The sequence below is a fragment of the Phoxinus phoxinus genome, assembly GCF_949152265.1.
Source record: "Phoxinus phoxinus genome assembly, chromosome: 20".
In the NCBI taxonomy this organism is placed as follows: Eukaryota; Metazoa; Chordata; class Actinopteri; order Cypriniformes; family Leuciscidae; genus Phoxinus; species Phoxinus phoxinus.
Genome location: NC_136895.1, coordinates 2922953 through 2944548, shown reverse-complemented (window position 1 = coordinate 2944548; position 21596 = coordinate 2922953). Strand labels below are relative to the sequence as shown.

Below are 21596 nucleotides of genomic sequence, written 5' to 3'. Positions count from 1 at the left end.
AAGAGGACAGTTATGCTCACATGTGACTTGTGTGAACACATTGTGTTACGCTTTGAAAGGTTGCCTTGTGAAAACGACCCGAACCAAGAAGAAAATGCGTTTCGGAACAAACAAAACTATCTATTGGTGTGAAAGTCTGTCCCTCACAGCCTCATTTCTATCCGTGTAAGATTCAGTGTGGCTTCTACTCTGACTAAAGCAATAGTATATTAGTAATAGTTGCGTTTAGTTAATGGGAAAGGTTTATGGGGTTTTAAGATAATCAGTGCTGCTGATTAGAATTAGTTCAGGATTAAACTCTTGGCCTAGTAGTTGACACGTTGAGTCATGGCACCAGGTTTGAATCTGAAGATGGCACAGAAGTCGCTTACATTAGTTGGAAAGCAGATGTCACTGCAGTGATCTGTGGATGTGATATGTGTATAGAGCAGTCAGACACACAGGCTTGAAGAACCGCACGGATCCACCCATGAGGATTTCTGGATTTCTGGTTTTAGAGAGCATGTGATATCGCATGTGATTTAGGGTCTGTTTACATGACACTGTTTACAACTAAAAATGGAACACTTTTGTCTGTTCATTTACACAATAATGTTTAGGGGGCCTGAAAACGGCAACTTTTGAAAACGGGTTTCAATGTGCACGTTTTTGAAACCGATGCCATTACCATCTCCATGTAAACTACAGAAACATGAATTTGCGAAAACACTGATGTCATTCGTATATATGTTCAGTCTATAGACGCTTAGTGCTTCTTTACAAAGTGACATCGCCATCTACTGGCCTGACACGAATAATACAGCGTTTCTAGTCATTTCCACAGATCGTTGTGAGCGAGGACAGTTTTTGACAACGTTGTCTGTACGTGACAAATGCAACTGAAAAATCAGAAAAATGTCATCCGTATCTACTGCTGTCGCCGTTGTTGTTGATTGCTAGTCTGATAAGGTCAAGCATGATGATGAATATGTCCATCTGTTGGGTCAATAAATATCTCACCAGTTCAGTAAGATGAAGGCTCTGAAAGGCCTATAGTGATTCAGGCGGTAATACACACTCGGCTTCTGTTCTCTTTTTGCTTGTGGACAGTTTTCATTTATATATAGATATAGGTTTATCCAAGTGTATGTGACAGGGCTCCAAATAAAAAAATCAAGTAAGGAGCCATTGGCTCCTATAGGGGAAAAAAACAGGCGCCAAATAATTTTTTTAAGAGCCACATAACAATGCATTTACTTTTAGTCACCCTGTTGTGTGCATGTCTCTCCTCTTCTTACAGTTTCAGCATTTTCATCTTGTGAATGTTCTGGGAACTGAAGCTTATTTGGGAACTGAATATCACTTCCGACTTATGAACTATATACAGTCAAATATTATTTTTTATATAATAAATAATAAATTCCCGCAGCTCGCATGCACGAGAAACTGCACGTGCTAACGGTGCAGTCTGTGGAGCATTCTTCGCGATTATGTGATCGCGTGCATTTTTATGCTTGTTACTGTCCCCGTGTTTTCTCACAGTGTCTTTTTTTTAAAATGGTTAGTTCCTGTAATGAACTCCGTTTTCCCCGCTATTTCTTTGCCCGCTCTTGAACAAAAGTCACAAAAAAAAATTTGTGTCTCGTGATCATACTTCAGTAGGGCTGCACGATTTTGGCCAAAATGATAATCACGATTATTTTGATCAATATTGATATCACGATTAAGTATCACGATTATTTGTTGATTTGTCACATAGCCTAATTATAACTGCTTTTTACATTCATATTGTGCTACATTTCCTGCTAATGTGCATCAAAATAAAATGGGTCCTCTTATTCACCAAAATTCAGTGCATCTCCAGAATAAATAAAAATAAATAATGTATTAATATTTTAAATTGTATTTATATTTTATATACATTGTATTTATAATAATTATTAGGATAGACTAGAGATATTATCTTCTGTTATTATTCTTATTCACCAAAATTCAGTGCATCTCCAGAATAAAAATAAATAATTTATTAATATTTTAAATTGTATTTATATTTTATATACATTGTATAAGATATTATCTTCTGTTATTATTATTATTATTACCTATTATTACATGGCTTGGTTAAATTCTAATGTAGAATGCAGTATATTATTTCTTGATAAGACACAGTTGCCATGAAAAACAGAGCGTTGTCATGGACACGGAAGCAATACAATCGTTTTTAAATCAATATTTTGTCAAATTATTGATTTATTTGGAAGGTACCCATGTAAGCGGGATCCCGATGTCAGTTAATAAAATTCTGTAGTTGTTATTTGAAAGGTCTCTTGTTATTTGAAGTCTCTCGCGCACTATTGCTCGCGCGCAGACACTCTGTCTCATCTCGTCCAGTTCGCTTCGCTTTTGTCCAGTCCGGCAAAACATTCTAGTTTCTACATCTAGAAACTAAGCTGTGCGGTGCAGGGAACAACTCTGATTATTGGCTCGTCATGGAGCCAGCGCTAGATTGGCTTTGCAAAAAAAAAAAAACTTTCATATGGAGCGTTCTATGAACAGAATGACGCATTTAAAATATCGCATATTTTTTGTTAGCAGGTGTGTCATGCAGTCTGGTCTGGTATAATGTGTCTGGTGATTGACAGAGATGAGGATTGCTTGAAGAAGTCCAATATTTTTCGCTTTGACATTTTTTTTCTGGCGCGAAAGGTGACATTCGTTTTACCCGCTCATATTTTGGCGCTTTCACTCAGTTCACACAAAGCGTCTCATTTCATGACGTTAACAAAACAAATGAAGCGATAGGCTACTGGTTATAAAACATGCATGTATGATGCAGATTTTACAATCAAAGGGAGTAAATTTGTATTGTCGCCAATGGCGACCTTGGCAGAAATTTCACTCGCAAATAAATATATTTGGTCGCAAATGCGACCATTTTAGTCGCAGTTTGGAGCCCTGTGTGAGTTAAGACATGGTTTGGAAGGTGGATTCTTTTTGCACTCTCTCTGTAGCGAAGCCGTGCTACAACTTTATAATACACTGATTGAGACGGCCAAATATGTACGAGATTCCGGTCAGAGAATCATGGGTCGGAGAATAGATTCTTCACAAAGATGTATTTATTGAACCGTCTTTCGGTTGTCATTTGAACCAGTTGTTCTTAGGCAATGATGTCTGTATTAATGGTCTAAAGCAGGGGTCACCAAACTAAGGCCCGCGGGCCGACTCAGGCCCGCCACCCCCCTTTGACTGGCCCCCCAGCCCCTCTGCCCCCCACTACTTGAACCGGCCCTATGAGGCAATCCCCAAAAGTCGTCATGGTACGGGCGTCACAGTTTGGTGCATACATTTACACTGAGAATACACGGTATAAAATAAATAAAACTTGCGTGCAATTTAATTAATGTAATGCGGAACTACTGTTAGATACGCGGATTCTTAGGGACACCTAATCTGTAGCTCCGCCTTAGCTCTGAAACTCTGAAGCAGGCTGCGGTGTAAAGATTGCAATGCTGGAATATGTTGAGAGAGAGGTGTGGGCGCGATCGAAAAGTCGTAAAGTGTTTACTTATATTTGTGTGTGTGTGTGTGTGTGTGTGTGTGTGTGTGTGTGTGTGTGTGTGTGTGTGTGTGTGTGTGTGGCGCGGCCACGATCGAACAGTTGAAACATAAAAACATACTCCGTCATTTAGTTTATGCAGGACATCATTCAAACTGCAAAGTGTTTAAGTTACTGTTAATTACATTTTTAAGGAAAACAAATATATTAATCTGAAATGTAGCAGATTAATTTTCAATTAATTCAGGTACAATTACCAAACATATCAAGGTATTTTTATTAATTGAATTAATGAACTAATTATATAAAACTATTGTCAGTGAGTGCACTACAAATAAACTGGTTTTATGCCTTTACTTTATTAATAAAACTTATTTTAAAAAAAGTACAAGGCTTAAGACATTTATTTTTCTTTTGGTGGTCCAGCCTGAGACATGCACAAGCCTTCTGCATTTTTGTTTTGCTTTTCCCTTTATTGTAACCAACCGTGATGTCTGAACCGAGGTATGAACCGAACCGTGACTTCTGTGTACCGTTCCACCCCTAAAAGAGAGTGCAGAGTTTTCAAAGAACAGTGGACCAACGATTATTTGTGAAGAATAACTTTAAATAAAACAAAGTGTGAAGACTCGATTACAACTTTTGCAAACCACTAGTAAAGATAAACAAATATGTACCATGAATCAAGTGTTGATATAGTAGTGTGGATATAGTAGTGGGGATGGCTGTGCCAGGCTAGTAATCTCTACTACACAATGAGGCCTGCTGGTGGTCATTTTGGTCTGGGTTATACAATTCTATGTTATATAGCTGACCCGGCCCCCCATCACAGTCAGGAACGATAATGTGGCCCCCAGAGAAAAAAGTTTGGTGACCCCTGGTCTAAAGGAACAATAAAGAAATATAATTACAATCATATTCTGAGAATCATTTACACACTAGCATAATAGTCTAACAAATGCAATAAACAATGATTAACACTCAAGTCTGCATCCTTAACGGTAATAACAGCCTTATCAATGTAAATATTTATGATAAACTGTACAATGGTACATTAATAATGTAAACACATTGGTGACGCATTTTAGAATACTGCCGATGCTAATACTGATTAGTGTGTTTCTCTCGCGGCAAATTACGGCCGCTACGGCACTCCAAACTCGCCGATGGTAACCGCGGAACGATCGCGGGACATCAATAACATTCATTCAATAAACATAGATATGCAGATGTACTTACATCGAGGCATAAACGCATTATACAGAACATAAACAAGCGTACAGAGATGAACATTCCCCAAACTGTCTTCCTGTGTGTCCCACTATAATCTGTCCGTGTGGCCAACAACTTTGGTTCCTAAGATAGGCTTTCGTACACAGCGCCCCCAATTATCTATCAGGATAATTGTAAAACCAAGAAAGTCTTGTCTACAGGGTCTAAAGCTCTTCCTCAAAGTGAGGAAGTGGAATCAACCTAACAACTGGGTGAGTGTAGGAGTGCAAACTTTTCCGTCAGGTCCAGCCATCAGGTCCCCAATGATTAGGGACAGTGACTGAGACAGTCACTGTCCCCCAGAGGGCACAAGGAAGTTGGGGATCAACAATGAGAACCACTTGGCCCACAATTAGCTCCTTTCCATCTTTTCTCCACTTATGCCGATTCTGTAAACTTGGGAGGTAATCTCGGATGAAGGCAGTCCAGAAATGATCCGCCAACACCTGGCTATGTCTCCATCTGCGTCTTCCGAGCAGATTGGTAGAGTCGAAAAAGACTTGAGGTAGGGAGGCGTCACGACGGCCCATAAGGAGTAGGTTGGAGTCACTGGGTCAACGTCTGCAACATCGGAAGATACGTAGTTGAGAGGCTTAGCATTTAGAATACCCTCAACCTCCGCTAACAACGTCCGCAGCACTGGCTCTGGTACCGTTTGCTCTTGCAGAAAGACCCGTAGTGCAGTCTTTACAGATTTGACTTCACGCTCCCAGGTTCCTCCGAAAATGAGGAGCGTTAGGTGGAATGTGGCGGAATCTGATCTTCTGTGGAGCAAGCAGCTCTTGAAGCTTGGGTGCCATGACATCAAAAGTGTCACGCAGTTCTCGGTCTCCTCCTACAAAGTTGGTGCCGTTGTCGCACAGCAACTCCATGGGCTTACCTCGTCTTGATATAAACCGACGCAGAGAGAGCAGGAATGCATCAGTGTCAAAGTGCTCCAACAGATCAAGGTGCACACATCGGGTTGTAAAGGATGCCCCATCTTTTTTCATGGCGACGACCAACTTTGACTGAAAGGGGGCCGAAACAATCTACCCCAGTAGAATAAAACGGCGGTTGGTTAAGTTGCAGCCGGCAGGATGGAAGATCGGCCATTTGGGGGACTGACAATCTTGGCATTTGCGTTGATGCTTACGGACGGCTTCCCTGCCCTGAAGTATCCAATACTGGCGACGCAATTCCGCTAGCACCCTTTCAGAACCAGGATGCAGAAGTCTGCAGTCCGTCTCTTTAACAGCTTCGTTGTAGAGTAACCAGGGTCTAACAGTATAGGGTGGATGGCATCAAGGTCAAGGTCACAAGCTCTACGTAACCATCCCCCTACTTCTGATAAGACCTCTGTCCTTATCATACTCAGGTGCAAGGGATGCCAAACGGCTGGTAGCTGGAATCGGCTGTCCAGTCTTCAAAGCTTGGACTTCTAGTGGGAATGAGTCCTGTTGAGCTTGGGCCAGGATAAGTTTCTCTGCTTCAACATAGTCATCAGCTTGCAGTAAAGAATCCCTGGCTGCAGCGGCTGCCCCGTGTAGGGACCTGACAGTGGCCTCAACAAGCTCTAACCATGTGTGTGATTGATTCGGGTCCAGAAGTAAATGATTGGAGACTTTGACAATGCCGATGAATGCAGTTTTCTTCAACTCACTGATCTCGATTCTACCTTAGTGATGGGTGTAGATGGCCACTGATCAGAAGGTTGAGGGAGGAAGTCTGGTCCTGAACTACACTGGTGGGGTCCGGCTATCTGGGTCAGAGTCAGTCCTCTTGTGATGTGGTCAGCGGGGTTGTGAGATGAATCAATGTACCGCCATTCAGCCGTGTCTGTGAGGGTCTGAATTTCTGCTATGCGTGTCCCTACAAATACCTTGTAGCGACAAGACTCAGAGTTGAGCCAGTTCAACACAGTCGTTGAGTCAGACCAGAGGGTGACTGTCAGGAGATTAAGATGCAACTCTGTCTGGATCACTTTGGCTAACTGGGCGCCAGTCAGGGCTGCACTCAGTTCCAAACGAGGTATGGAGAGGCATTTTCTGGGAGCCACTCTGGATTTGGCCAGAACAAAGGCGACATGGACGTGACCTTGATCATCCGTAGTACGCAAATAAGCCACTGAGCCGTATGCTCTTTCTGACGCGTCGCAAAACACGCGGAGTTCCCGGATGGCACTAGGGTAATCAGCACAGGCTGGGGCATAAGGTTGAGGAAATTGCAGCTGAAAGAGATTAGGAATCTCTCGTAACCATGTTAGCCACTTCTCTCTTAGTTGTAAGGGTGTTATTGGATTATCCCAACCCAAATTCTGCTTCCAGAGGTCTTAGATGAGAACCTTGGCCCGTGTGGTAAACGGGATGATATACCCCAGCGGGTCATACTGGCTGGCCAAGGTCTTGTACACATTTCTCATAGTAGGCTCTAGGGGCTCGGTTGATCGCAAATTATATCCTAGGGTGTCACTGAGACAGTCCCACCGTAGGTCTGTACTGGCTTTTGTCAACCACAGTTCACTGTTAGCAGACCGGGCTTCTGCGGGAAGATGTTCGATGACAGAGGGTACGTTTCAGGCCCACTGTCTTAGGTCGAAGCCTCCCTCAGACAGTAGTTGGTGAAGTCCATCAACTTCCTCCTTAGCTTCATCAGAGTTCGGAGTGCTGTGCAGGCAGTTATCAATATAGAAGGAATTCTCAACTATGTTAACCAGACTGACCTGGTCGTTCTGGTGGTTTTGGGCACTGCGCTGGAGGCCGTAAATGGCACAACACGGGCTGCATGTAGTTCCGAACGGAAGCACCTGTCATTCATATATCTCAGGCTCCTGGTCTCTGCACATGTCCCTCCAAAGAAATCGCAACACTGGCTTGTCCCTGGGCAACAGGCGTACCTGATGGAACATAGCTTTTATGTCCCCACTCACGGCTACTGTGTGTTGTCGGAACCTCAGGAGCACACCTAACAAAGAGGATCCCAGCATCGGACCAGGAAGCAGCTGACTGTTCAAGGACTGACCCTGATGTTGGAATGAACAGTTAAAGGCGATCCTGTTCTTGCCATTGTGTTGTACGATATGGTGCAAAATGAACCAGGACTCTGAGGTATATGTGCGCTTCTTCTGCGGTTAGCTTGGCTACATATCCAGCAGATTCCAACTTGCGGATTTCGTGCCAATCTGCGCTCGGTACTTCGAAGACTTGGAAGAACAGCATTCTTATCTGTATGGAATAGGGTCATGGGCATGCTTCGGAGCAATTATGTGGCATAACGTTGAACTCCATATACGTTCACTCTGGTTGTGGCGTTCTGGAGCATAGCTAGAGCGTCTTTGTCCTGTTTAGACCTGGTGACCATCTTCTCATTGTATGGGAAGGTGTCAACTTGCCAGAGACGTTCGACGTGCCGAATCAGATCATCTTGTTGCGGAGTGGTGGTGATATGAAGGCACTGCTGATAACACTGTGAGGGCTGCTTGGGGCTCATGGGACCCTGGAGAGACCATCCCAGCTGTGTTCTGATGGCTATTGAACCTCCGCCTGGTCCTCTGCATACAGGCTGTATCGGCATTAGGAGGTGCGGCATGTAAGAACCAATGAGGAGTAGTGGTTTGACTCTGTCAACAGAGGGAAGAGGAAGATCTCTCAGATAACGATAAGCGCGTTGGAGCGCAGCCACTGGATAGTTATGTTCCGCAAGACTCAAACCGGTCGCAGTAAAGGCATTGGGAATAGTGAACCTCTGCATGGGTTTTGGTGACTGCTGAGACCTCGAAGGAAACGGACGAACCTTCGAGTTCTGTGTGAGATTGCTGAACAGTCTGCACGACTGGGGAAAGCACGAGTGTTCTTTCTGACCCATTGTCAAGAACAGCATGTGCCTCCATTGTGTGGTGTCCATCGTGAAGAAGGACCTTGACAACCTTCAGCATAACTCTGGGTGTACGGTTAGGTCTGTCCAAGTAAACCCGGGTCGATGGGAGGCTAACGGTGAGGACAGCACTGGTAATGTCTTTGATGGAATCGTGAAGAACTGTGAGATGTAGCTCTTTACATGCTCTACATGGACGTTTTAGGTTCAGGGTCCCCGCGGATCCTTAAAAAGTATTAAAAGGTCTTAAATTCGATATTTAAAATTTAAGGCCTTAAAAAGTCTTAAAGTCTTATTTTTACTTATTAAAAGTCTTATTTTTACCTATGAAAGGTCTTAAATTTTAGAAGACACTTTGACGACGTATCTAAATGCTTTCCAAATGAAAACTATCTAATTAGCTTACGTATTATTTTTATTATTCTATCTTTGTGGATTTGCTTGTTCACGTGACAATTCGCGTCATTTACGGCAGCGTATTAGCCTGCGTCTGTCTCCTGCACGCGAGAGAGGAGAGGATAAGAGAACGAGTAAATGTCAGTTCAATAATAAGTTAATTCTTTGTGCTTAGGATAGTCTATGGACTATGATGATATTGTAAACATTGTTTAAACTACGTACGAGGCACCGCGAGTTCGAGCTGACATCGCGTTTGTCTCTCATGCTTGCTTTCACTGCGTGATGTGTCAGTGCAGTTATAGATATGTCCCCAAATGAGTTTTTGTCTTATTATATTTATATCATATTATGTTGTTATATTAGAATATCACGAGCAAGAGTGACGTTTTCCTGTGCACAATTGCAAATGTGCTAGTTATTTTATACAACAGTTAAATTAACAATAAAGTTAACATTGTGTGTTACTTTTTATATTGTCAATATTGTTTGTTTCCCCCTTTATTTTGCAGACGAGAATTTCATAATGAAGCTGTAGTCCAACAGACAGCGATTCTTTTTTAAAAACTGAAATCCGCGTTTTGAACGAATCATTTGATTCAATGAATGAATCGGCCGTTTGAACAAATCTGTTGAACTAATGACTCCAACAACTCGCTTATTAAGACAGTGACTTACTGCCACCTACTGGCGGGTTTACTTGCATATTTAAAGTACCCTTTAATTAAAATGTTAAAATTATAAATAATTTCATATTTAAATATTGAATAGCTTTATTTATGCAATTGCAAATTAAGTGTAAATATAGTAATGCCAGTTCGGATGCCGCTTTCTGTGTCACCTCTGCACTGCAAGGATGGATTTTAATTTAATTATTTAATTTTACAGTGGTACGGTCTTATTCTAATAGAATTTAATTTGAATGTTAGAATTTGACATAAAAGGTGATGCATACCTCTAAATACGTTTAGAAATAATTTCCATATTTAGGTGAAAATGCCCCTGGAAATCAATTTATGGTGGCAAATATTGCCCCTTAATACATTTTTTTTATTTCAGTCACTACTGTTAACTGACCACTGCATAGAATGTTAAATATGAATATCTTTTTGAGTCTGCTGTCAACAACAGGCCTAAACCAGCCATGGTACCAGTACAAAATCATCTAAATGTTATCAACAAAACTTTGAAAATATCGAGATATATTTTTGTTAATATTGCAAACCCCTAATGTACGGTATTAATTTTGATTTCTTCAGGTCTTAAAAAGCCTTAAATTTGACTTTAAAAAATGTGCAGATACCCTGAGGTTACAAGACTCCACATCTCCAACATCGTTTACCATCTTTAATCCAAGATGCAATCTGGGAGGTAGTCAACTTCTTGAATGCCTCACAAGAGTTGAGGTAGTGATCCCTGTTGTCACAATGGGGACAGTATGGCTTGGGCTTGGAGCTGGACTTAGGGGCTGTCGACTCAGGAGACTTAGCTACACTCTCACGTGTGAGGAGAACTGGCCTTGACTGCCCTCTTGAATAAAGTACTCCTCTAGCTCTACCAGGGGGCTTCAGAGTTTCACTCTGGAACATAGGGACGCTCTGCTAGAGATACGTTTCGCTTGGGACTTGATATGGAGCCAGGCTGCGAAATCAGGTAGTGTGTAGGTCTTGTCGGTACCGGTCTGGAGAATACCACGACTTAGGCAGTGTTCAACAAAACTGTCGCGATAGGCTGGTGGCAGTTTACTCAAGAGACGGTCCACATGCGAGCCACACAAAAATCGTAACCAGCGAAGGGTAGGTAGTGTGGCAGTGACAGGCTGGTGTGTCACACGCTGCATGCTGTTATTCATGGAGTATGCAGCGGAGGTTAGGTTGGTAAACACTACTGAAGACTGAGAGAACACATTCGGCGGTAAACACACACTGTGTACAGGAACGGCAGTAGAAGCCAATGGTATAATGTCCAGGACTGGCGGTGATAATGTTTGTGGCCCTAGGTCACGTACAGTGGACATGGGTGCATCCGCATAGTGCGGAGCAGGTGAGGCCGAATGTGGCGGTCTAGGTGATGCTGCAGAGACATCAGAATCAGGCAGTGCTGTAAGACAGGGCAGCAGTGTTGACGTCACAGCGGGCGACTGGAAGGGGGGCTGCTGAGGTTCGGAAGTCATGAGCTGCGGTGAACAAGCCTGGCTGCGCTGTGATGCAGGCTGTTGAGCATTTGGAGAACCAGAGTCTGTAGGAACTGGAGTAGTCGCTCTAGAGTCAACAGAGAGCATAGAGGATACAAGCTTAGAGTTCAGTCTCTGCTTCTTGAAGCTTGCGCTGTCGTTCTAGTTGTTTCAACAGGGCCTCCTTTGCGGCTAGCGCTTCTTCTTGCATGTGTTGGGCTTCTTTCGCTTGTACCTGCAGTCTTTGGTATTCCAGATCAATCAGCGAGTCCTCTACTACTTGCTGCCTTAGACTATCATACTGTCTCTGTTTGATCTCCTCCAACATAGCAGTCTGGACGTTAGAGAGCTCTGGTGGGATGTAAACGCCAGCGGACGTAATGGAACGCCTACTTGTCCTAGATTGAGAGCTAACACCACTACAAGACGTTTTTCTCAAGCTGCTGCGGAGCTGACTAGGACAGTGAGAGGAAGCCTTTGGAGGAAGGTCACCAGCAGGGTGGTAGCTAACATCATAATCATCCAGATGTGTAGGCAGATTAATCTTGCGTCGAGGTCTGGACGTTGTCTCAGATAGGTCACTTGCTGCTTTGTCCATATTGGTTCAATCTTGCTCTCAATCCGGCTCGAAGGACCATTTATGTAGCGAAGCCGTGCTACAACTTTATAATACACTGATTGAGACGGCCAAATATGTACGAGATTCCGGTCAGATATTTATTGAACCGTCTTTCGGTTGTCATTTGAACCAGTTGTTCTTAGGCAATGATGTCTGTATTAATGGTCTAAAGCAGATCGGCTGTCCTGCACAATTCATCTCCAACCCTAATCAAACACACCTGAAGCAACCAATTAAGGTCTTCAGAGTACGTCAGGATCACTTGAAAAAATTAAAGGCAGGTGTGTTTGATTAGGGTTGGAGATGAACTGTGCAGGACAGTCGATCGTCAGGAGCAGGATTGGGCACCCCTGGTCTAAAGGAACAATAAAGAAATATAATTACAATCATATTCTGAGAATCATTTACACACTAGCATAATAGTCTAACAAATGCAATAAACAATGATTAACACTCAAGTCTGCATCCTTAACGGTAATAACAACCTTATCAATGTAAATATTTATGATAAACTGTACAATGGTACATTAATAATGTAAACACATTGGTGACGCAGTTTAGAATACTGCCGATGATAATACTGATTAGCGTGTTTCTCTCGCGGCAAATTACGGCCGCTACGGCGCTCCAAACTCGCCGATGGTAACCGCGGAACGATCGCGGGACATCAATAACATTCATTCAATAAACATAGATATGCAGATGTACTTACATCGAGGCATAAACGCATTATACAGAACATAAACAAGCGTACAGAGATGAACATTCCCCAAACTGTCTTCCTGTGTGTCGCACTATAATCAGTCCGTGTGGCCAACAACTTTGGTTCCTAAGATAGGTTTTCGTACACTCTCATTAATAACATTTTGTATGTTTTCTTATTATAAAGTCACATATTGTATCTTAGAGCGCTGGCCTGACCACGAGCACAGTGGCTGAAGGCAAAGCCGGTATAATGAAGCCTTGCCGGAATATAACACATGATTTCTGTCTCCTGACTATCATAGCCTGACTAGCCTGTCTCCTGTGCTCCTTCTGCAGGTGTACCAGATGGACACGGGCCACTATCTCTGCAGGAACAAGTACTACGGCCGGGGTCTGTCCACCGAGGGCTTCCGGCACGCACTCTTCCAGTTCCTGCACAACGGGACGCAGCTGCGCAAGGACCTTCTTGAGCCCGTGCTGAGCAAGCTGTGCAGCCTGAAGCGTGTGCTGGAGCGCCAGGCCTCGTACCGCTTCTACTCCAGCTCTCTGCTCATCATCTACGAGGGCAAGGACCCGGAGTGTGTGGACCCGTCGGAGGAGCCCCAGGCCTCTCAGGACAAGCCTCGGGCGCTGAGTGTGGACGTGCGCATGATAGACTTCGCCCACAGCACCTTCAAGGGTTTCCGGGACGACCAAACCGTGCACGACGGCCCGGACCGCGGATACGTGCTCGGACTCGAGAGCCTCGTCAACATTTTGCAGCAGATCCGCGAGGAGAACCAGTAGCCGACAGTCCGACATGCACAGCTACTCCCTCCAGGCTGTTGCCGTTCTCGTAGAAAAGCAACGATGTTTATAAAGATTGCACATTACGCAAACCTAAAGGTGTGTTTATGTTTCTCAGTTAGTATTTGAGCCATGAGGGATTGATGTACACCAGAAGTGAGGCAGGGTCTGGACTGTCACGAGAGTCTGCCTCTCCTCAACAGGACATGTTGTGTTTGTCACGGGGACTCATCGCCATTATGTGACCGGCTGAAGAACTGCAGTCGTGAACCAGGAGCTCAGGGCACGTCCGCTGTCAGGGTCTCTCTTCAATTGTGTGTGTGTGTGTGTGTGTGTGAGAGCGTGTGTGTGTGTGTGTGTGTGTGGTGAATCACAAGACGAAATGCCCAGGTCACATTTTACCCAAAGTTCACAAGAAATCATGAAGCCTATTTTAGGACCTTTAAGATTTGTGTGACATTATTTTCATGATAAAGGAAGCATGAAAGCATTAAATCTTCCAGAAACACTGATTTTGTTTTCCATTTCTTAATATATTATAATTATGCTTAATTATGAAAATAATGTCACAATGCAAGCACAATCTTACTGGTTTTGAAGCTGTCTTCATGCTAGTGTTGTTTCTTGTGCTGTTTGTGGTGAAGTATGAGCTGAACTCCAGCATTTCTCCAGGAGGGTTAAAGGGAGTCGCTGGTTAAAGCTTTACTGGAGGAGTCGCTGGTTAAAGCTTTACTGGAGGAGTCACTGGTTAAAGCTTTTACTGGAGGAGTCACTGGTTAAAGCTTTACTGGAGGAGTCGCTGGTTAAAGCTTTACTGGAGGAGTCACTGGTTAAAGCTTTTACTGGAGGAGTCACTGGTTAAAGCTTTACTGGAGGAGTCGCTGGTTAAAGCTTTACTGGAGGAGTCACTGGTTAAAGCTTTTACTGGAGGAGTCACTGGTTAAAGCTTTACTGGAGGAGTCGCTGGTTAAAGCTTTACTGGAGTCGCCACTGGTTAAAGCTTTACTGGAGTCGCCACTGGTTAAAGCTTTACTGGAGTCGCTGGTTTAAAGCTTTACTGGAGGAGTCGCTGGTTAAAGCTTTACTGGAGTCGCTGGTTTAAAGCTTTACTGGAGTCACTGGTTAAAGCTTTATTGGAGTCGCTGGTTAAAGCTTTACTGGAGTCACTGGTTAAAGCTTTATTGGAGTCGCTGGTTAAAGCTTTACTGGAGGAGTCGCTGGTTTAAAGCTTTACTGGAGGAGTCGCTGGTTAAAGCTTTACTGGAGGAGTCACTGGTTAAAGCTTTACTGGAGGAGTCGCTGGTTAAAGCTTTACTGGAGTCGCCACTGGTTAAAGCTTTACTGGAGTCGCTGGTTTAAAGCTTTACTGGAGGAGTCGCTGGTTAAAGCTTTACTGGAGTCGCTGGTTTAAAGCTTTACTGGAGTCACTGGTTAAAGCTTTATTGGAGTCGCTGGTTAAAGCTTTACTGGAGTCACTGGTTAAAGCTTTATTGGAGTCGCTGGTTAAAGCTTTACTGGAGTCGCTGGTTAAAGCTTTACTGGAGTCGCTGGTTAAAGCTTTACTGGAGTCGCTGGTTTAAAGCTTTACTGGAGTCGCTGGTTTAAAGCTTTACTGGAGTCACTGGTTAAAGCTTTATTGGAGTCGCTGGTTAAAGCTTTACTGGAGTCGCTGGTTTAAAGCTTTACTGGAGTCGCTGGTTAAAGCTTTACTGGAGTCGCTGGTTAAAGCTTTACTGGAGTCGCTGGTTTAAAGCTTTAGGTTTAAAGCTTTACTGGAGTCGCTGGTTTAAAGCTTTACTGGAGTCACTGGTTAAAGCTTTATTGGAGTCGCTGGTTAAAGCTTTACTGGAGTCGCTGGTTTAAAGCTTTACTGGAGTCGCTGGTTTAAAGCACTCTTCTCTGAGGACAAGGTGATGGATCTGGCCTTATGGCAACAGTTGAATGGACAGCTTCGTTATGTTCGTCTCTTTAACCAGTCAGGTGATGTGTGTGTTTTTTGGTAGCTATCTTACTCTGTACATTTAGAGCAATCATTAAATTGAACAGTTTTTACATATTTGTTGGGATAGTATATTTGTAGTCTTGAATTTAGATTGTGTTACAAAGTCTTTCCCTGTCAGCAGCGAGGTTATCATTACAGAAGAAAACCTCACTGCAAAATACATAATTTTCTTAATCTGCCGAAATTTTTAAACATCCTTAAAACATTGAAAAGCAAAATTGTGTACGGTATTAAGATTCGATTACAGGAAAAAAAAAAGTCTCAAATTATTTCCTCACTTCATTGGCTAATCTTGATTCAAGCAACCAAAAAAATATGATTCTTTAATATTTGAAACAATGTTGATGCTTCTCCATTTCTTGCTTCAGGCATATTTCGATATTTGTGCTGAAAAACAGACGAGCTGATTAAGAAACTTATGTTTGTGCTCACTAACATCTGCACTGTACATTATTATAAACATTACAAGAGCATGTCTTTCCTTTGCTTTGGTTTTGGACTTGTGTTTGAACCGATACACAGTGATGATTTGCCATCAGCAGATGTAGCGAGTCGTCCCGAGGGTTGGTGGACGCGCTCCGCATGTTCTCTGGCTAGATCCTCCATTATTGCACTAGTGTCGCCTGCCGCTGGAACACGGACACTTCTCTGCGTCCTCTGGGAAACGACATCACATCCGCCCGTAGCAGCTGAGCTATATCCTGTAATAACTGTTGGTCCGTCCGTCCTGTCCTACAGTGACACCTACAGTGGTCACATGTGGTGTATAAATCATAAATCAACATGGCATCTATGCGGAGTTGTGCCGTAGGGATGTGTGTGTGTATAGACGTGTGATTTTGGTCAATAGCCATAACTGGGACATCCAGGAGTGTATTAATGTCTCATCACACCAGGGCATTTCTGTACCGCTGAAGGGAAACGCTTGAAGAACAAACGCCACATGCGTGATGTGATGTGTTCTCCACAATAAATGAGCAATGTACTAAAGTTAGAAAACATCATTACTAACATGATTCAAGTGTAGCTGGTTTGTGTATCTAAAGCTTTCTTTTGTGTCGAGATTCATAGGTTTGGCATAAAAAGGAAGAATATTATTATTATTACCCCTCATCCTGAAAACGATCCTTTTATCTTTATTGTTGTTGCATGGATGGGTATTTTTTTAAGAAAAAAATATATGACAACTTTGAATGTGAGATATAAATTGTTTATTTAAGTAAAGTTGTCTTGTCTCTTTAATATTTTGTTGCTGTTTTGATTTGACCAAAAAAAAAGCAGAACAATCATTTCTACAAAGCAAAATCACCAGATAATGAAAGAACACGTGAGTCTCAAGCATAGGGTACACTTCACATCACATTCATAACAACAATATGCTTTCTCAATAAAACAACTATTGGTTTCAGTTTAAATATGTTATCAGTGTATCGGATCTGCTAGTGTCAAAGCTTAATCATTTAACACCATTTTGATATTGCAACAAAAAAAAGTTTGTCACCTGTTACGTGACAACCGACTACACAGACAGACACAAGTACACACTGTGCTCAAATATGTAATGTTTAGTTTTTCTGCCGTATGTATAGAGACTATTCTAGAAGACTAAGAAGTCTTACATTTTTTGAAGATTTGTGTAAAATTCTCAGCATGGTCACCAAGGACAATAACATTTTTATCATGAATCTGCTTTAAAGATAATTTCGGTAGTTTAAGAATGTCATGCAAAAGTACATGTGGATGTAAACTATACACTGAAATAATATTAAAGGCATATTTCAAATGTAAAAAAATATATGTTAAAACAACGTTGACAATCACAGTAACCGTTGTGTAACAGTGACAATGATAGTAAAAGTTGACAATGACAATAGCAGTTTATGCTAAGTAACAGTTACTAGCCTCCGTACTCGCCGTCTTTATTCACTCGCGCCTTTTATGAGTTTATCAAACAACTGTGGTAAGTAGTGATCAGTCAACAAACACTGTGAGTCATGTCTTCTCCTTTTATTGTCACTTGCACTTCATGTAACATGTATAGTGTAGCTTTCTCTGTCAGACTGGCTAAACCGACCGTCTGCTAGCGGCCTCAAACTCCCAAACCCAATTAAAAATGTAATTGATATTCAACAAATAAAAAACAGATATAATACGGATGAGCAAATGATAAAGCTTGGGTTGCTGAATATTCGATCTCTTACTTCAAAAGCGCTAATAGTTAATGATATGATTACAGATTATAACCTAGATGTGCTGTGTTTAACAGAAACCTGGCTAAAACCAAACGAAAAATGGAGCGCAACTTGAAGAAAACTAAACTAGAGGTATTTCGGATTTCATGGAAGGAGAGCTCGATTGCTTACAGAGAGGCTTTAAAAGCTGCTAGATCTGCTTATTTTTTAACCCTATTAGAAGAAAATAAACATAATCATAGGTATTTATTTGAAACAGTGGCTAAACTAACGAAAAAGAAAGCTTCAAGCCCAGAAGTTTCCAAGAAACACAGTAGTAATGACTTTATGAACTTCTTCACTTATAAGATCGATAATATCAGGGACAAAATTATAACTATGCAACCGTCTAATACAGTATCGCATCAGGAAGTGCATTGTAGTCTCCCTGAGGGAAAATTTGATTAATTCATTGCTATAGGAGAGGAAGAATTTTGCAAACTCGTCAAATCATCTAAATCGACAACGTGCATGTTAGACCCTATACCGACTAAGCTGCTGAAAGAGATGCTTCCAGATGTCATAGATCCTCTTCTTAATATCATTAATTCATCTTTGTCTCTAGGATACGTACCAAAAACTTTTATTGAACCTCTTATTAAAAAAAAACTTAACTTGATCCTACAAAACTAGTCAATTACAGGCCGATTTCGAATCTGCCTTTTCTGTCAAAGATATTAGAAAAAGCAGTATCCTCACAACTGTGTTCTTTTCTAGAAAGAAATTATATCTGCAAGGATTTCCAGTCAGCCGGATCCGGGCCGTGTTCAGATCAGATGGAGGACCGGCTCTAGACACGACCACAACGCATCCCTGAAGTGTCAGCAGAGATTGTGTCCACTAGACTCTCCCTGTGAAGGCCTTAATATTCTGATGTTCTGACCTCTGACCTGTAATGCTCCTGAATCATGATCACACACTGTGGGTTCGTTGGCCAGAGGAGAACTGAGCGACTGCGTCTGGTTTCTCCCGAGGTTTATTTCTCCATTCTGTCACTGATGGAGTTTGGGTTCCTGCCACTGTCGCTTTTGTCTTGCTTATCAAGGACATTCAATATTCAACAATATTATTGATCTCCTGCATTGACAGCATTATATGAGAACTGACCTGAGCTGGACGATGACACCACGGTTTTCTCCAGAGCTAAACTAAATTAACATTTAACAGAAATGACCCATCACTGAACTGACTTAAGCCGGACTGTGACACTTAATTCTTCTGGAAACTAACTTTGCTGCATTATTTTCCTTTTATCTCTGTAAAGCTGCTTTGAAACACTCTGTATTGTAGAAATTGTTTAAAAAAAGTACTAATCTTGGAATTTTTATTTATTTAATATCAGATGGTTCAAATTAAATTTAATAAATCAACTTTTTAATCCAGAAAAAATATATATATAAATTAAGGTGACTTGACAGTCACAGTAGTTTACTGAAGTAAAACATGATTGACAGGCACAGTAGTTTACTGAAGTAAAACATGATTGACAGTCACAGTAGTTTACTGAAGTAAAACATGATTGACAGTAGCAGACGGTTACGGTTGATGCAAATAACCCAGTTGACAATTGAACAATTTTGCCTCAAACTTTCAATGGCAGGTCCTGTCTGGCCAACCAAATGTTATTTTCTTGATCAGGTTAACTTCACATATTAATATGAAATAAAAAATCATACAAACATTGCAAACCTCATCCTCTCCCTCTGTTGTTATTGCAATAACCCGCTGTCAATCATCCATCATCCTCTGAGTCTGCATTACGGAACAAACAATGCTCACAACATATTTGATGGGCAATTAATATACTCTCCTTGACAATCGGCCATTGAAGATAAAATATAGAAAAAAAATAAGAAAAAATATTTTGTCACAGAAGAATTTGAAATAATTTTTTGCCAAGGTATTTAGATTGTTGAAATACATTTATTTTTATTTTTATTTTTATATTAATTTAAAATAAGGCCCCTGGCAGGTTCAACCATGCCGGGCAGGACTCATGGTAGAGGACAGACGAAGAGCAACACCTGGTCCTCCAGGTTGGGGGTTGGGCGTGAGACCAACAACCCCACACCAGGAAAAAGAATAATGTTACAGATTCGCAAACAAGAAATTCAAAAGTAACTAAGGCCCTGGGAGAGGATGGACCCATAGCTGGAGAAAGTATGACGCCTAGTAGGAAAAGTCTTTTGGAAGCTACTAGGCCAACAACCATCATCTCCACCAGGACCACCACTAACATCGGAAGATGGAACGTCAGAACCATGTTTGAAACCGGCAAAACAGCTCAAGTGGCAGTCGAGATGAGACGCTCCAATCTAGATCTTCTGGGAATCAGGGAGTCTAGGTGGATAGGCGCTGGTCAGAAGAAGCTAGCAACAGGGGAGCTGCTGCTGTTCTCAGGCCACGAGGAAGCAAACGCACCCCACAGCCAGGGAGTGGCCCTGATGTTGGCAAAGATGGCGCAAAGAGCTCTCATCTCCAAGATCGGCAGTAACAACCAGGGGTATGAGCAAATAATGGGAAAACAAGGCTTGGGGGAGATGAATGAGAATGGGGAGAGATTTGCCAACCTATGTGCCACTACCAACCTAGTCATAGGCGGGAGCTTTTACCAACACAAACGAAAACATAAGGCTACCTGGGTGTCACCAGACCTGATGACGGAAAACCAGATCGACCATGTATGCATTGGGAAAAAGTTCAGAAGATCTCTTGAAGATGTACGGGTCAGAAGGGGAGCGCCCGCTGGGCGCCCGCATGAAGCTCAAGCTGAGGCGGACCTGGACAGGGCGATCCAGTCAACGCCAGAGGTATAACATCAGTTCTCTGAAAGAAACAGCCAGGCTAGAAGTGTTTCAAAGCACACTCTCTAAAAAGGCCCAGATCCTACTGCAGCGGATTGACAGAAAGACCATGGATGAAAAATGGCAGAGCATTAAAGAGGTAATAAAATCAACATTTAAGGAAGTGCTAGGTAACAAGAAGCAGGGGCAAAAAAGAATGGATCTCAGTGGGGACCTTAGAAAAGATCCAGGAGAGGAAAAGGAAGAAGGCAGATATAAACAGCACTGGCAGCAGAGGCAGAAGATGCGGCCCAAAATGGTAACATGAGAGAGCTGTATAGAAACATCAAAAAGCTCTCAGGTAAATTCAGCCAACCAGAGAGGCCAGTTAGAGACCGAGAAGGAAAAGCTATTCCAGGGATAGAACAGCAAAAGCATAGATTGGCAGAGCATTTCGAGGATCTCTTGAACAGACCTTCTCCATTAAACCCAGTAAATAGCCAGCTGTGACCTTCCTATCGTTTGTGGCGTTCCATCAAAGGAAGAAATGTATAAGGCCATCAAGCAATTGAGAAACGGGAAGTCAGCCGGGCCAGACACCATTCCTGCAGAAGTTTAAAAAGTGGACGAAGTGACCACTGTGGAAATGCTCTATTCTCTATTCCAAAACATCTGGGAGGAGGAAGACTTCCCAATAGTGTGGAAGGAGGGCTATCTCATTAAGCTCTCAAAGAAGGGTGATCTTAGTTCCTGTTCCAACTACAGGGGGATAACACTGCTGTCAACCCCAGGCAAGATATTTAATAGAGTCCTCCTAAACAGGATAAAAGATGCAGTCGACCCACATCTCAGAGACCAACAAGCTTACTTCAGGAAGAGTAGATCCTGTACTGACCAGATAACAACTCTGCGGATTATCCTGGAACAGTCTTTGGTGTGGAACTCACCTCTCTATGTCAATTTTATTGACTATGAGAAGGCATTTGACAGCGTGGATAGGCGGACTCCTGGAGTCTGTTGAGACACTATGGGGTACCAGCAAAAATCACCAACATCATCAGGAACTCATGTGAGGGAATGACCTGCAGAGTGGTACATGGCCAGCAGTTTACCGATGCCTTCCCAGTGCGAACAGGGGTGAGACAAGGATGCCTATTGTCACCCTTCCTTTTCTTGTTGGCAATAGATTGGGTAATGAAGACATCAACTGCCCAGAAGAGGAATGGCATCCAATAGACA

General features: G+C 42.5%; 1 protein-coding gene across 2 annotated transcripts in view; it reads left to right on the top strand.

Annotated features, from left to right (window-relative positions):
• ip6k1 (inositol hexakisphosphate kinase 1) overlaps positions 1-14676 on the top strand; it is a 69012-nt gene extending 54336 nt beyond the window's left edge. For both annotated transcript variants that reach the window (XM_079593622.1, XM_079593621.1), the window contains one exon: positions 12892-14676. In XM_079593622.1, coding sequence (XP_079449748.1) covers positions 12892-13341 — 450 coding nt within the window. In that variant the 3' untranslated portion in view covers positions 13342-14676. The remainder of the gene's footprint in view (positions 1-12891) is intronic.
• Positions 14677-21596: the final 6920 nt, after the last annotated feature.